General features: G+C 32.8%; 1 protein-coding gene across 1 annotated transcript in view; it reads left to right on the forward strand.

The window, feature by feature from the left end:
• Positions 1-16,790, forward strand: part of LOC145276923 (3'-5' RNA helicase YTHDC2-like) — a 101,008-nt gene that overhangs the window by 15,394 nt on the left and 68,824 nt on the right. Inside the window, exons 2-7 of the mRNA XM_080128396.1 lie at positions 664-848; positions 1,957-2,047; positions 4,995-5,179; positions 8,110-8,309; positions 9,111-9,277; positions 14,731-14,833. Of these exons, the coding sequence (XP_079984522.1) occupies positions 664-848; positions 1,957-2,047; positions 4,995-5,179; positions 8,110-8,309; positions 9,111-9,277; positions 14,731-14,833 (931 nt within the window). The remainder of the gene's footprint in view (positions 1-663; positions 849-1,956; positions 2,048-4,994; positions 5,180-8,109; positions 8,310-9,110; positions 9,278-14,730; positions 14,834-16,790) is intronic.

Genomic DNA, 16,790 nt, shown 5'->3' on the forward strand with positions numbered 1-16,790 from the left:
TCCGTTTTCACTGGGATTCGGCATTCCCAGGAGCTCAAAAGGGGTCTCAAATGCCTGAAAATTGCAAAAAAATTACACTTTTTACCCCATAACTTTTACTCCATCCATTAGATTTTTTTGAAACTTGGCGAAATGTGAAGGCAAGATTGGCCCTTCACACTTCTCACATTCATAATTTCTTCACTATTTTTTGTGGCATCATCTCACAGCACAAGAAGGGAACCATGCATGTGCTGCTTGTTAATGCTTGATAATCCCTTTTCAAATCCTTAGAAATTTGAAACAAGTTTCTTTGATTATATAGTCATTTTCATTCATTGTTAGTCCTTTCTTACAAGCGATATATGATACTAAGTTCTAGTTCTTGCAAATAATCATTTGAGACTGCAAATTGCTATAATTGCTGAAAAAAAATATTAAATATCAATCTGAAATTGAAAATAAGGACTCAATTGCTTTCATGCTATACATAAGAATATAAATTATTTCATTCAATAGCACTTTTTTGTATATAATCTCTAGATGCAGTTTATACATGGATTGGAAAATACTTTATTTTTTTTGTTAATTTTGAATATTTTAATTTTTCTCGAGTTAAGTGCCTATTAGTGAAATCATTTTTTGATAATGCCTTTGTTCACATTCATGTTTCATTTGTTATAGAAATGGTTTAACTAGAAATAACACACCACCACATGCTGCTTTTCTGGGTAACAAAGGTGTACCTCAAAACATGTCTGGTAACAACCATGGTCCAAGACCGGGTCAGTCCATCTGCATTGGAGAAGAAGTCAGGATTGCTATTCATATGGCTCTTGATAATTTCCGTGGTTCTGAAGGGCAAAAAGGTAGGAAATATATACATTTCTCATAAGATTATATATTACGTACATATTTTTTGTTTTAGTATTTATTGCAGTAGTGCATAATACATCAGTTGAGATTAGTGGAATAAAAATATAATTATGAAAGCACTCATTCAATTTAAATCTCATTTAATTTCTTGTATTATTTTAACTTGTTTTTATTTGTGATTCTAAAAGCTGATTTCTTTTTTTATGATTACATACTGAGAAATTGACACTTGCATAGTAAACTATTCTTTCTATGAAATGATATTTATTCAATTGCCAGTGTTAAAATGTGTTAGTCATAGATTGTAGTTGTTTCTCTAAGCATATGAGAAAAAATGTTCTAACAGTTTTTTTCCATATAAAGTCTTCCATTTTTTTCAGACTGTTAAAACTTGTGTTTATAGAATTTAAGTTAATTTGTGTTATTCTTTCAAATCACATTTTATACAAAGTTTAAAACTTTTATGGTTTCCTATTTTTTTAAAGTTTTACATATTGTTTCAATGGTTACATGAAATATCAATTTGTTTGTGTGTTCACCATCTTCATATATAGTGGGATAGGTCATCTCAATATTCCATAAGAATCTTTCACTTAGTGATGCAAGCACCAAAATTGGCTCAAATGACGTTCAGAACATACATTTTAAGAAAAGAACATTAGCCATCAGAAAATTCAAGATGTCTGCCAGTTTTCAAGATGGCTGCAGAAGCAAACCTGACAAATTTCAATTTTGGTGCTTGTATCACCAAGTGAAAGATTCTTTCAGCAGTCTACCCCACTGTGGTTAGAAGCAAGAAAGACAAGTCTTACCGTGGGTGCTCAGCGAGGGAGTTCAGGCGAAGAAAAGAAAGAACAAACATGGCGGCCAGCATTTTTATTTTGTCCGTTCTCGCGTAATCTCGTGTGTGCGTGAAGATGGAAACTATAAAATGATGTTCATTTCTCGGTGCTGGGAGATTATTCCCGATCAGGCAGGAGAGAAGGCAACAAGAGTAGAGACAGGACTGTAGCGATAATCTTTCTTGAACATTCCGTTTGTGTATTTGAGGTGAACCCTTCCCCCCCATTATACTTATAATATTTTTCTTTACTGTTTCAGAGTTAGAATTTCCTTCCTCTTTAAATGCTACTGAAAGAGCCTATATACATAGACTGGCAGAAACTTATGGCTTGAAATCCAGAAGTCGTGGGTAAGTCAATGTTACATCCTCACTTACGCTGATGAATATAATTTTTATTTTTATCTCTATAGTAATAAAAGTGTCTTGTTTTTCCAATGATCCTTTGTTTAAAGTTGCAAATATACATGATCTAATGATAATCCTTTCATAATTAATCTTAATGACATTTCTTTTCAGTATAGTTTCTTTCTAGATAGTGTCGTTATCAAGACAAGTTTAACTTAAACCATTATGTAAGAATAGAGCTATTTTCAAATAACCCTATTTTTTGAAAAAGAATTGGATTATGTGTTGTATGCATTGCTGTCACATTCTCAACAGAATTTAGCTTTTGTTATCAATTAGACATTGTAATTGTTAATACATTGAGTACTGTTTAGAAAACTGGTTTAAAGAGTTAATTTTCAGAGAATCAACTAACAACTTTTTCATAAAGACTATTCTGTGCTTGCAATTAGCATACATTTATGCTGTAGCAAATCAACTGTGCACATTGCAGTTTTCAGTTAGCAAAAGTTTTGGACTTTAAAATGAAATCAATGCTACAGATGACCAGTTGATTGAGTGCATTGCTATAAACGTGTTCTTTGCAGCATGTGAGTGGTAGGTTATGCAGTGATAGATGCTTGGCCAAAAGAAGAGAGGGATGCAGAGAGCTGAAAATATATTTGACCAAAATCAAACCAGCCAAGAGATATTCTCTTTGTTTGAAAATAATACCTCATTTAATGTAAAAGTGATACTGGGATCAACTTTTTTCAGAATTTTTTTCTAAAAGGGTTCCAGATAAAACTATTAATAGAGACAATGTTAAACAGTCTTCAGTTAATGTATCCCTTGAGCGACTGAACAATGATCGCCAACAAAAGTACCAGAATCAGTCAGGTGTGAAGAGACCACAGAGGAGGAGAAGCAACAGTGAGAGTTGAACATTGGAGAAGGCGATTGGTTTTGGTGAAAGCTACCAAGCAATTTGCGTCAGTGTGCCTCTCCCTTGAAGGCTCATGGCCAAAAAACTCTGTAATGGGTCTTATGTGTGTCAGTCAGCTGAGCAAGGATCTACAGGTCTGCTATATATATATATATATATATATATATATATATATATATATATATATATAAAAGCCAAAATATGTGTATGTATGTTCGCTTTTTGTGTATGTCCAAGAAAGGCTTTTTTCCGAGAAGCGCTCGGTCGGCTCACAATTTCTTAAAACTTTTTATATCACATATAAATCATATCTCCGAATTAACTGAGGTCGCCTGTCTATTTAATTTGCTCGACTTCGGGAAGATAAATATTCAACATTTTTTGCTTGCCACATGTGGATTAGGCTTTTTCGTATAATAAAAGCGATACTAATTCTGACAGTATTTTTCCGGTTGTGATCGCCAGAAATGTTTGAAAGCAATCAGCTTTGATCAAGGTGGAAATGTTTTCCTTATATCAGACAATTGCTATTCAATTTGGACAAGGGGACCTGTTCCCCCCCCCCCAACATCTTGGGAAAATAAAAATAAAAAAAGCATTCCCGCATTAAATAAAATACTACCCCGCAGTTGACCTCATTAAGTAATTAAAACGTGCACCTGCTAATTCTAAGTAATTAAATAAATTCAAACGTGTTTCCATTAGTATGTCGTGGTGGCCCAGTGGTTAACGTCGCACTTTTTTTTTTTTCACACTTTAATTTCCAACTTTGCCTCAAGGGTTCAGGTTCAATCCTCATACTCACCTACCAAAACTTTTTTATTTTACCCCTCTCCCCCCCCCTCCGAGTTTTGATTTACCCAAAACCACACATACCTCCAAACACCCGGGCAACGCCGGGTACCCCCTCCCCTTGGCTAGTTCAATATATATCTTTATTTTTATTCTTTGTATATGTGAGATCAAACTTCCCTACCAGCCCAATCAGCAAGAATAGAAAAATGAGTCCAAATTTTGCAACTGCTGGAGATTGGCCACTCAGCAAAAGACCTTTAATTGGATGAGCATCATCAGCACATCTTCTGCAGAAATAGTTTATAATAAGGAACAATCTACCTTGCAGCCACTTGTGAACCCAATAATAACAAATTGTGCAGAATACAAAATTTTTGCCAACCTCTCATCTGCAAACATCACAAGGAAACTTGCCAGAATATTTTTTGTGTATGCAGGTTCATGTTGACTCAAAAACTTTTCAATTCCATGTTGGCATTCTACAGGTTGAACTTTGACCATAGTTCTTCCTCTGATTCATCAGTGATTACTGAAATCCTTGACATTAAACTTTACCTCAAACTTATCACTAAAGAAATCATAGTTTTGGAATTTTAAAGATGAGGATTGATAATTTGTATTATTTGGATTATTCATTCCACTATTCTCATCTTGGATGTTATGTTTTTGCTGATATAATGTTCAACCTTTTTCAGATACACCTTGTTGAACTTGGGAATCTTTCAGTATGGACAATACAATTATGAATTACTTTAGACTTCTATCTAGTCATGGCTGACAGAATGATAGCAAACTACCACAGTTTGGTGTTGTGTTCAAACTTCCATACAGATTCCCAAGTTCAACTCGGGAGAGTGCCAGAAGATGTAGCTGAAAAAGGTTGGAGGTTGTGAAAATGACATCCAAAATGAGGACAGTGGTCCAAATAATAAAACTAGTCGTTGACAATGACTCTACTGCTAGAATTCATGGATATAGACTGTACAAGATGCACAATCCATTTATCAGTGCTAAATCTTCTCATTACTAAAGCATAAGCTCAAAGAACTTCATTGAACTCTTTTTACAAATCAACAAAAGCGGTTAATTTTTATCCAGTTCTTTTTCATGCTAAACGTTTTTCTGAGTTCATTATCATTTGTGTTCATATAAATTTGTTTCATTTGTATAAATGAGTTTTCCCTGTTACACTTCAACATCTAACATGTTTTCAATGACTTTGCTTTTCAGTAAAAGCACTAACAGATTTTTAACTGTGACGAAAAGGAAGAATAATCTTGTCCAACGACAAGCTGCATCGTTTAACTTGGAAAGAAATACACGTCACCATATTCAGAATCTTATCCACAGATATCCACTCACTAACAAGCAACGGCAAGATTTGTTTCCTAAACCTGAGAAATGTTTGGGTGATGGTCAGTCTTTTTTTTTCTTTTTTTTTTTTCTTGAAATCATTGGCTTAATTATGAATTCTTTTTCGCATTATTTGTTTTTAGTACTGAGTGTATTTTCCTTTTTTTAACTTTTTCTTAAAAATCAGATCATAAAAGAAAGATTGGTAACTTAATACAATTTATGAGGGAACCATTTGATAGAACTAATTATAGAGACTTTAAATTAATGGATTAGGTTCTGAAAGTGAAAGAATAATTGACCAGTAAATAAGAAGTCCAATCAGTATAGATTAAATGCAGTTTGGTGTTAATGCCTAGGCAAAGTAATATTGGTGCTATATTTATCCTGAGACAAATTCAAGAGAAGTACTTTGGTAAAAAGAACCTGCATCTTGCCTTTCTAGATCTGGGGAAAGTTTTCAACGGTGTTAACAGATGTTGTCCTGTGCTCTTTCTATCAACTGGAAGCAAAAGATTAGTTGGTGAAGTTTGTTCAAAAATGCCCAAACTTATGTTCGAATTAACGTCACATTTAGTGACAGCTTTAATATTAAAGAAGTACATCAGCGTTCTGTACTGACCCTGTTGTTTTTCATTGTTGTCTTATAAGCATTATCCATAGAGTTCAGTACACGTTGTCCAGAATTGATGTGTGCTGATGATTCAGTATTTGCCTGAGAAACAATGAATGACGTATTTGTCAAATTAAAGACTTGGAGGAACGTTATTAGAAGTAAAAGTATTAAAGGGAATGTTACCAAGACCAAAGTGATAATCAGTTGGAAAGTTCTCCTGCTCAGTTTGTGGAAAGGGAGTCTGGTGCAATTCAATCTTTTGCAGTATCTGTAAATATTTGGTAAACACTGGAATTAGTAATAGATTTAGTTCTGATAATCAATTTGTGTACATAAAGGGTATGACAATGGAGATAAATGAGAACTTGGATGTGGAAAAAGTACAATCTGAATGGCAAAGCTATTGAAATTTTCAAGAAGTTTTGTTACTTTGTCATATAGGAGCACAGGGTGGAGCAGGTATTTGTGTGATTGCAAGAATACGTTCAGGGTACCTCTGCCATTACTAACCAGCAGTGTTATCACTGTTGACCAAGAGAAAAGTCTAACAAGCATGTGTACGCATTGTGATGATTTATGAAGGTGAAATCTGGTAAGTGAGAGTTGAGGACATGTTACATGGAGAGAAATGGTATGAGAATGATACGATGTATGTGTAATGTCAGTCTTAAAGACACGTTTAGTTCTGATGACTGCAGAGGAAGATTCAATCTGTGTAGAAGTGTAGACTGATGATATGGCCATGTTAAAAGCATAACTGAGAATTCTTGTGTTAGATGTAGAACAGTTGGAGGAGCAGGTTCAGTTCAGAGGAAGCTCAAGGTAAACATCAGAGGAAGTAATAAAAATGGATGTGAGGATTAAATACAGATCTGGTCAGAGAGGGGTTATTTTAGAAGTGAATTTTGTAAAGCTGTCTGACACATGTCGGCATGTAAACCAGACTTTTCATCAAATATGATAATAATGTGACATTCCCATATAGTTAGGAACAATATGTTCTAATATATTGAATATTCTTTTTGCATGTCTCAACTTTTGCATTGCTTTTTTTACCATTTTTTTTTTTTTTTTACAAAATTATTTTTTAAGTTAGATTTTAAAAGTTAAACTTGATTATTTCTGCAGTTAATTATTAAGTTAGTAATTCAATCAACTTGCTATAAAACTATAACTAATTATGTTTAAGTAGTGTTGTTTTAATCTCTATTTATAAAATTATTAAATTTAAATAACTACCAAAATTTAAAATCTTTTAATACATGAGAATTTACTAAGAATTTAAACTCCAATTAAAATGAACTCTTACTCGACAGTTTAAATATGTCCAAATTCATAAAAAAAATTTGAAGCATCACAAAGTGATTATTTTTTTTTTTTACAATTAACAAAATATTAAAATGACTGACTTGTTTATAAGGAAGTCGAAATGCATTATGGTACATTTAATTTTTATAATTTAACTTTTTTAAATAGAATATTTAAGTTAGTTTTTGGTACTTTTAACTATTATATTTTTTATTTTAATGCATACTCTATTGATATCAAATAATAAAAATAATGTGCAAGTCAGATAAAGACTGCGCACATATCCATGAAGTAATCAAGCAATTAATATAGAAGTTGGCTTTTATTATATATATTATTTTATATTTCACCTCATGCTGCTACTTAGTTAGAAAAAGACAACTAATTAAAACTAATTTTATTCAATTTTTCAGAAATTATGGCACCTATGCAGTTAAAAAATGAAAATAGTAAAAAAAGTTATATTGTATGTATCTGTTTTGGACTGAAGATCCCCGAAAAAAATTTCACTTAATTCGATCAAGTAGTTTTTTTTTGTTTTTGTGTTTTTTACAGTGGAAAAACATGTTTTTATGACAGCACATTTAAGGTAGACATCTTTGAATTTTTTTAACACGCCATGGGGAAATAACTCAATTTAAAGTGCCAACACTCCCTCCCCATCTTTAATACTAGCTTTTCTTCCAAAAATCGAACCTTTTGCTTGGTATCATAACAAATTGTTTTTTCACTGTAAAAAAAAACAATGAAATTAAGTGAAATTTTTTTTCAAACTTCATTCCATAACAGATATGTATAATTTAAACTTTTTCCAATATTTTCATTTTTTAATGTCTTGTTTAAACTGTACAAGTACCGAAACTATTGTATAAAAAGTATGAACCTTAAGAATAAAATCCAAGAATTAAATATTCACTATTAAAATTAGTAATAAAATCATTTCATCAATATATTATTGGAATCAACAATTACTTTCTCAACTATGTATATTATGTCTGTTTTCATTTGACTTATACATTAAATATTATATAATTGAAATAATGTTTTGAATTTCTATTCTGCATGAAGGCAAAGAATTGATGAAAACTACAGTTGGCCGACTCAACACTGGTCTCCCACAAATACCACCAAAAGCAGCTGATTCCCATTTGTCATCGTTTCAAGAAACTTTACCCATTTACAGATATACAGCTGATATCTCACAAACAATAGAAAAAAACCAATTAGTGCTTATTGCGGGTGAAACTGGTTCAGGAAAGACTACACAGGTGAGATACCTTCAATGTATAGTTTGGTTTGGTTTTAATTTAATTTTTGATTTCTACTTTTAAAAAAATGAAAAAAAAAAAAATTTTGTAGTAAATTATTAAATTTTGCATAAGTTCACTTTTGAGAGATTGAACAAGCAATGATCAATTTAAAGAAAACAAAACAGGCTTTAATATATGTTATTTGTCAATAAACTTGTTTCGTTTCAATAACATGTTTTGGTAATTATTTTAAAAAGTTAATACTTTTTTTTTAATTTAAATTTTTTAAGCATTTGTTATTGTTTGATTTCCATCCCTTTTCTCTCCTATTGTTTTTGTAATTTGCTTACTTATTAACCTTTTGAAAAAGTTATGTCTTAAGAACCTTTTCCTTTTGAATTTAGAGAACTTCTCATTCTTAGTTTTGAATTAAAACAAAAAAATAATGCTCATTTCGATATGTTTTAGTTTTGTATCATTTTAATCAAAAATGAGATAATTTTTGTCCGACATTTTCAATTATGTTTGTCACATAACGTAAACAAGAACATAATTATCTTCCTTGTCAACTTACCTTTTTTTTTAGGAAACGTAATGTAGTGATTCCTCTTTTTTTTTACAAATTTCTGTTTTCATTAATAATTATTTTTCTACCTTATCATTTTCTGTAATTATTTGACATTTTACTATTTGAGACCTGACAATTATGTAGTTACTATTTGTTTCACTTGAAATTCAATATTTTATCCTTTGTATAATATATAGAAGTGCCAAAGTTTCCACTTTTTCTTATTCATTAACTCTTGTGACTGCTTCAAGGTACCTCAAATCATACTAGATGACTATCATCGTCGGAATAAACCTTGTCGTATATTTTGTACCCAACCAAGAAGAATAGCTGCTCTGTCCATCGCTGAAAGAGTGGCAGCTGAACGAGGAGAGAAAGTTGGGCAGACTGTTGGTTACCAGATAAGATTGGAAAGCAAGTAAGTTCAACCAATTATCATTTCGATAAAAGTCAACATTTCATTTTAATTTATAAATTCTTTTTTCTTAGATATGTTATACACTTTTTGAATATCTTAACTAGATTAATGTTTAAAAACTCCCATCCATTTTAAATATAAAAAAAAAAAAAGTATATTCTCATGTTTATATATACTAATAGCAATATCCTGCATTACTGATGAGGACAAGTAACTTTAAATCTGGCATACGTTTTTAATGGATGGATATCTTGAACCCATTAAGTCCCAGGGTATCTAAATTTTGAATTATTGAGTAAAAAAATGACTAAAAATAGGTTGGAATACACAAATTGAAAGGAAAAAAGTTATTTTATTTAGAAAGCAAAATATTTAGTCTCCTATAAATAGAACTTTGGGTACATAAATCAATTTCTGTCATGTTTCAGGATGCTTCACCACCGAATCTACACGACTTCTCCAGTTCTCTCGATCTTGCATGACAGTTTGTCCCAAACACTTTCCAATCCTGTGTTCTGTAGCAGATTATCAATGTAGATCATTCTTCTTCTACCACAGTTTGGCTGTCCATCTATTGGTATCCAGAGAACTAGCTTGCTGGCTTCCTTCTCACTGTGTCTCATGCAGTGACCGGCTACTCTCATCCTTCTCTGCTGTACTTTCAGTGATACTGGTGGTAGGTCACCATAAAGCTGTTGGTTTGTTGTGTGGCTCCTCCATGATGTGTTGAGAGCTATCCTGAGCATCCGTGTGTAACAGCCATCCAGTCTCTTCTTCAGTGCATTTGTAAGAGTCCATGCCTCAGCACCATAGAGGAGAACTTTTTCTACTGTTGCAACAAAGAATCTTACTTTTAACTTTTCTGAGAGAGTGGATGACCATATTTTCCTCAACTTGTGACATACACTCCATGCCAGTGCTTTTCTCACTCCAAGATCTTTGTCAGAGATCTCTGACCATGCTCCAAGGTACTTGAAGTTTTTCGCAACCTTGAGCAGAGTCCCATCAAGTGCTTTCACTGCAATTGGGTCAACATGATTGAAGGCTTGTATCTCACATTGCTTGATCACATTGCACTTTTGGCAATAAGTTAGAGGTTTACTATTACAAGAATCATATAAGTTCATACATCGTCAAACAAATACGATTTTAGCAAATTTCATGAGAATTTTTAAAAGGGTTCCAACAATTCATGGAGAAAAATTGATGAATGTGGATGAATCTTAGCTTTTCTTCCAAGTAATTATGCAGTAAGCAATACTTATGTTATCTTATAGATTAAAAAAAATTAATTGGTGTCTTCTTTATAGGTCAGTGGGACTTAATAAGTAAATTATTACTAGTTGCCACTATCTGTTGTTATCTGGAAGTCTTTTTACTTTGATAATTTATGTGACTGAAATATGATTTCTTTCAACTATAAACAAATACAAAAAGATTTTGCATTCTCTTTAAAAATATAAAAAGTTGAGTTTTCATTTACCTCTTCCACTGTCAATTCCAAAGTCCAGCGGTTCTGGGGAAGAAACTACTGGCTCTCTTACATCTAGAGATCTCAACTGTGAAGGGGTGGGATTCTGCTGCTTGGGTTTGTCAGGAGTACTTACGTCTAGGGGGCACAAGTGCTTGCAGTTCGTCAGTGCATTCACCATTGAAATACTTGCAGAGGGATGCCACATTTCGTCAATGGGACAGAGGCTGAAGCTTAGATGACAGTTCAGGACCTATTAGGTTGGCGACTCTCTTTTGAACCGTCTAGGAGTGAGAGACTAGTAGCAGATGCACCAACCCAAATATGACAATACTCCATACATGGGCGAATGAATAGAAGTACAGGATACTTTCGGGCGTTAGTAGCTTTCTAGCATGGTAGAGAGGACCTACCTTTTTTGCAGCGTTTCTGGCAATGCACTCAATGTAATTTTTCCAACTCATGTTTCCTGTGAATGTTAAGCTGAGGAGTTTAAAAGATGTACTTTCAGATAAAGATTCTTTGGTGGTAGAAAAGATTTCTTATAGTTATTGAAGGAAACAAGTTTAGTCTTAGCAGCATTGAATGTGACCATCCATTTTTGTCCCCATTCCACTACAGATCAGAGGTCATCTTCTAGTGTTTTTGCCATTTCTCTAGATGCGTGTTCATTTGTTTTCCTGCCGTGTCGGTTATAGAGAGTGGTGTCATCAGCATATATACCCATCTCACAGACAATTTTATCAGGGAGGTCATTTATGAATATTAGTAATAATAGAAGTCCAAGGATAGACCTCTGGGGCACTCCTGCATTTATATCATATTGTTTAGATGTACGACCATTGATGACATTTTCCTCATCTAAGAAGGATTTAATTATGTTAAAGATTCTTCCAGTGATACCGTATGATCTGATTTTTCTGAGAAGACCTTCATGCCATACCCTGTCAAAAGCCTTAGATATATCTAGAGCTACCGCTCTACCATCCCCTGCTTTGTCAATTGAATGGTATACAGGCTCAGAGATTACAGTTAGGATGTCTACTGTGGAATGGGCTTGCCTAAATCCATATAGTTGGTCGGTCAGAAGTTTAGCATCTGTAAGGTGATGGACTAGAGCTTAGTTAATAATAGACTCAAATATTTTGGCAAAAAGTGGGAGGAGGCTAATGGGGTGGTAATTTATTGGGTCAGTTCTTTCACCAGAATTCTTGAAAACTGGTACCACAGAAGCAGTTTTCCAGCAGGCAGGAAAGCAAGATTCATTAAGGCAGTTGTTGTAAGGTTTGGAGAGAACCGGCGCTACTTCGGCAGAGCGCTTTTTTAATAGCACAGCCGGGATGAGATCAGGTCCACATGCTTTTGAAGTGTCAAGATTTTTTATGATGGCATGCACCTGAGAATGGGTGATTTCCAGATCGTCTAGTGTGGCGTCTGTCCACAAAGGTAAGTCAAGGAGGGGGTTGTTTGCAGAGTCCAGTGTGGAGTTGGAGGCGAACTGACTAGCAAGCATGTTAGCCTTCTCGGTTGCTGAGCAAACAACCTCATGATTGTTGGATAGTGGAGGAATTGTTGAGTGCCCATTATTTACTACACTTGTAGATTTTCCAGAAGTCATGGGTTCCTAATTTCTGTGCTTCGATGCGTTTTTTGGTGGTTTCAGTAAATTCTCTCTTACCTATCGCTATTTCTTTCTTACAGTTATTTCTCGCTTCTATATACTTCTGTCTGTTTGAACTGGACTTATGTCGGTTAAATCTGCGGCACGCACGCTGCCTTTGCGTGATGGCAGCTGCACAAGTAGAAGTAAACCATTGGGGAGAGTGGGGCTTGCTATAAAACATATGCTTCAATTGCTGTTTTGAACCATTCAGTGGTCTCATTTGCACACTGTTCAGCAGGAAGTGAGAAGATATTTCACCATGGGGCGTCTCTGATGAGATCCCTGATGGCTTCCCAGTCAGCCTTTTTATAATATCTCGTTGTTTTGAGCAATGGCTCTTCCATTTTGGCTCTAGAGTTTTATACTTGGGTGTTGCTAAATTTGTAATGGATTATGATAATGATGAATTAGTCCCTTAACTCTCTGGGGTTGTGGTGGACACTTCATTATTTCATGCAGCATGTCTCGAGCAAAAATTGATCTGGTGGCACTCATCCTGCTCCAGGCTTCAGAGCACATAGAGTACCTGGCATTACCAAAATTGTCACTCATTTTAGCACTGAACAGGTGTAATCCAGTGAGAACCAATCTGTTAACGTGATTATGCCGTGTATTTATAATAGATTTTATAAAAGAACATTTGAAGGCAAATTTTAATACATATTTTCACTTTAAAATCAACTCCTTTTAAAAACTTTAATCGTTTCTTTTTCTATTTAAATGTGGTAAATATTAGAAGTAATTTTATTAGCCAAACAAGAGTCTTTGCATGTCTTTAAGATAAAGTGGTCTCTAATATTTCTGAAATTCATTTTTGTTCATCATTAAAAACAAAAATAAAAAAATATTTTTTATACAAGTTTTGAAAATGTTCTATGTTATTTAAACAAAATATTTAAAAATGAAATATTTTAATTGGTTATAAATATTGTTAGGTGAGTGAGTACCTGTAGTCAGACACAATGTGACAGATAAAAATACATTCCGTGTGTCTTCTAATGTAAAGTTATCTTATTGGATTTTTCTATCTTGGACTTAACTAGCAATGCATCTGACAAATTAATATTTATTTTTTAACTGGAATTCATTGAGATGAGTATTATTTAGTTGATAGAGACATTGAATCTCTATGGCTTCAGATGAGAATTGTCTGAAGATAGCGGTTTCAATCCTACCCAAAGCCAGCCAGAGGCTTACCTTGGCCAAAAACGTGGTAAGACGACAACAACTATGGAAGGCAGTAATTGCAGTGAATGCAGTCAGGAGATTCAGAGTTTCTATCTGTCGCGAATACCACCTGACGAAGGCCAGAGGAATAGTTGGCCGAAACATTGTGAAACAACTTATAAAAGATGAGGATAATTCTCCGCAATGAATAAAAATTAAAAAACAAATTAATTGATATTTGTTTCTGACTTGCAGTGTCTTTGTTTTCATTTTTGCAGCATCTTCTTTATACTAAAGTGTAATTTGCTTCAGTTTCTTTCCAAAAATAATTATTCCAACAAGGAACGTTATTACAATGGAGACACTTTTAAATAAAAATTTAATGGAAATAATTCCTTAGCTGATACTTTTAAAGGGAGATAATTTCCTAGCTGATATTTTTATCTCTGTTATTTTGCTTAGATTTGGAGCATTTCTTTTTTTCCATCTCTGTGGCCGGAACATTATTTAAAAAAATTGAAACTAAAATCTGTTATTAATGAAGCTCTGAATCCAAACTATTTTATTACTGTCTTTTAGTGTTCAGTTCTGTTTATTATACTATTTCAGACTAATATATTTTCATTCATTCTTTAATACGGGTATGTTGATAGTTTAGTATCTGTTCTGTTGTCATAGTACCATCTTCCCAGAAATTACTTCGACTTGAAAAAGGTAGTATAGTATTGATTCTGTTGTCATATCATCCTCCTAGTTATTACCTTCTATTTTGGGGATGTGGAGTGTAATATCTGTTCTGGTGTCATGATAACCTCCTTCCAGGCATTATCTCCTCCTTGGGGTAGGGAGCAGTGTACTATATGTTGGTTTATCATATATATTACAAGCAAAAATATGCTCCCTATTTTTGCTGGATTACAATAGATAGGTTTAGCTAGTAGGAAATATTAGTTTTACTAATTCATTGTCTGGATTTTTGTGATACTTGTGAGGTGTAGTATCATCAAATTACATGTCGATATTTTTTTTTAAAGAATTTTGAAGTAGAAAAACATTTTCTTCTTAACTATAATTCTATGAATGTTTTAAACGTTTTGTGTTCATATATTTACAAAATTTATAAGCTTATCAAATAAATCTTATAAATTTCAGAGTCTCTCCACGGACGCTGTTGATTTTTTGTACAACAGGAGTTTTGCTAAGAACACTGATGGGTGGGGAATCAGCTTTAAATACTGTCACTCACATCATTGTGGTAAGTGGATTTGATGCTGATTAATTCTTTGCATGATAACCATTTTCATATTGGATATTTGTATTAACATTTCAGAGGTTATAATTAAAATGACTGTTTTAGAAGCAATGATCTTTATACCTAATAAATAACTTTATGAACGAAACAGTTTATTTTTTTAACTTGTTACAACTAAGGTTGTACAACAATGCAAGATGGATAGCTTGAACTAAAATATATTTCTATAAATATTTTTAAAATAATAAAATTTCCTAATTGTGTCACAAGCTAAAAGTTATGATTTTCTTTGAGAAATTAAAATATTTAAAAAAAAATTTTATCCATAAAAATGCTTATTAGAGAATGTCATCGAAATTCAAATAAACAAAGCATTTTTTTTTTCATGAAGATTGATAATTTGCATGATTTCGATATTTTGGACAACTAATATCATCTTTGTTGTTATATTCACAATGTTTAGCTCAGACGTTGCATTGCCAGAAACGTGAATGTGATAATCAAGATGAAAATAGTAGTCTAAATAATATGTATATTTTGTTAAATCTATTATATAAAGGTTAGTTAAGTGTGGGTAAAAGTCAAAACTACACAAGACACACTCACAAATTTGACATTCTTTTTTCATCGTTGCCTCAGACAGAATATGGATACTTTTTTTTTTTTTTTTTTTTTTTTTTTTTTTGAATATTCATTCTTTTGTGATCACCAGAAACAAAATTAGTCTGGGAGTAGGGTGCCATTTAGAATATTTTTATTTTTTTCTGTCAAGGAACTCTTTGTTTGAAGCAAACTAAAATACTTGTCTTTTGAGTTTAGATCAAAGTATCTGTTTGATCAGAGATTGGGAAATCCTTTTTGACTCTGAAGGGAAAGTCGAAAGAGAGGGTTTATAAGTAAAGCTAGAGATATTACACACATTTTTTTTTTTACTCTTCTATTTTGTTATTCATATCCCTGCATAATAATGTTGAATACTCTGCTAGTAATTTATAAAGCAAGTTATGTTTATTTCTGTTAATTTTAAACTCTTCTTATCCAGTTGATGCTAATAACTGAATTCGCTACTATTTTTCATGTTCAGTAAATACATTTAGAACTGCCGAGTTACATAGGTATACTATTGAAAAACCATCAGGAAAGGTATGAACCCTCAACTACCCTCCTGCTACCTGTTTGGGTTTTATAAATCATTTACAATAAATATTGTTTTCAGCATTAAATAACCCAACATGTTGACCGGCTGTAAATCTGAGAAACCAAATCTAACATATACGTCTTGTTGGATTTTCACATTCAAATCTAAACAGCATGTAAACTAACAAATAAAACTTGGCTTTTGACTAACCAATTTTCATTTGTTGTTGTTGTACCATGTTATTGCTAATATAAAGTATGCTTTGCTATGATTTATTATAAAAATTACTTAGTCCAGGCCAGATGACTGATAATATTTAACCTTTTTAAATGATTGCCTAAAAATAAAACTTAACAAAATGGATGACTTTCTATTTTTGATTGAAGAGTATAATAGAAGTTGTCTACTTTATCACTCAAATTTTATTTATTTTTTTGTGTGTAAGTTTAAAAATGTGCAAACAAAAACTAAAATAATTTTGTTGCATTCTGAGCAACATAGCTAGTTTAAATTATTTCTTTTCTAGAAACACTCATCTATCTGAAACCACTATCAATAATTTCCCTCACTCTTTATCCATGCCTAAACCTAAATGTAGATTCCATGAACAAAGCCTCTTTCTTAGAATGAACACCTGTGAAACTGTCTTCTGTTTGCCTGCTTTCCAGCTGATTACAATATGATCGTCTTCAAGTCCAATGTAAACAAGTGCTTGATGAACCGTTCCCCTTAAGTAATCCAATTTACCAAATTTACACTACTAACGATTCTATGATATTGTTCCATTGACTACTGTACACTCTTTAACCCTAATCCTCGAGT

Source organism: Euprymna scolopes, chromosome 5 (genome assembly GCF_053919585.1).
Source record: "Euprymna scolopes isolate OS-2025 chromosome 5, ASM5391958v1, whole genome shotgun sequence".
In the NCBI taxonomy this organism is placed as follows: Eukaryota; Metazoa; Mollusca; class Cephalopoda; order Sepiida; family Sepiolidae; genus Euprymna; species Euprymna scolopes.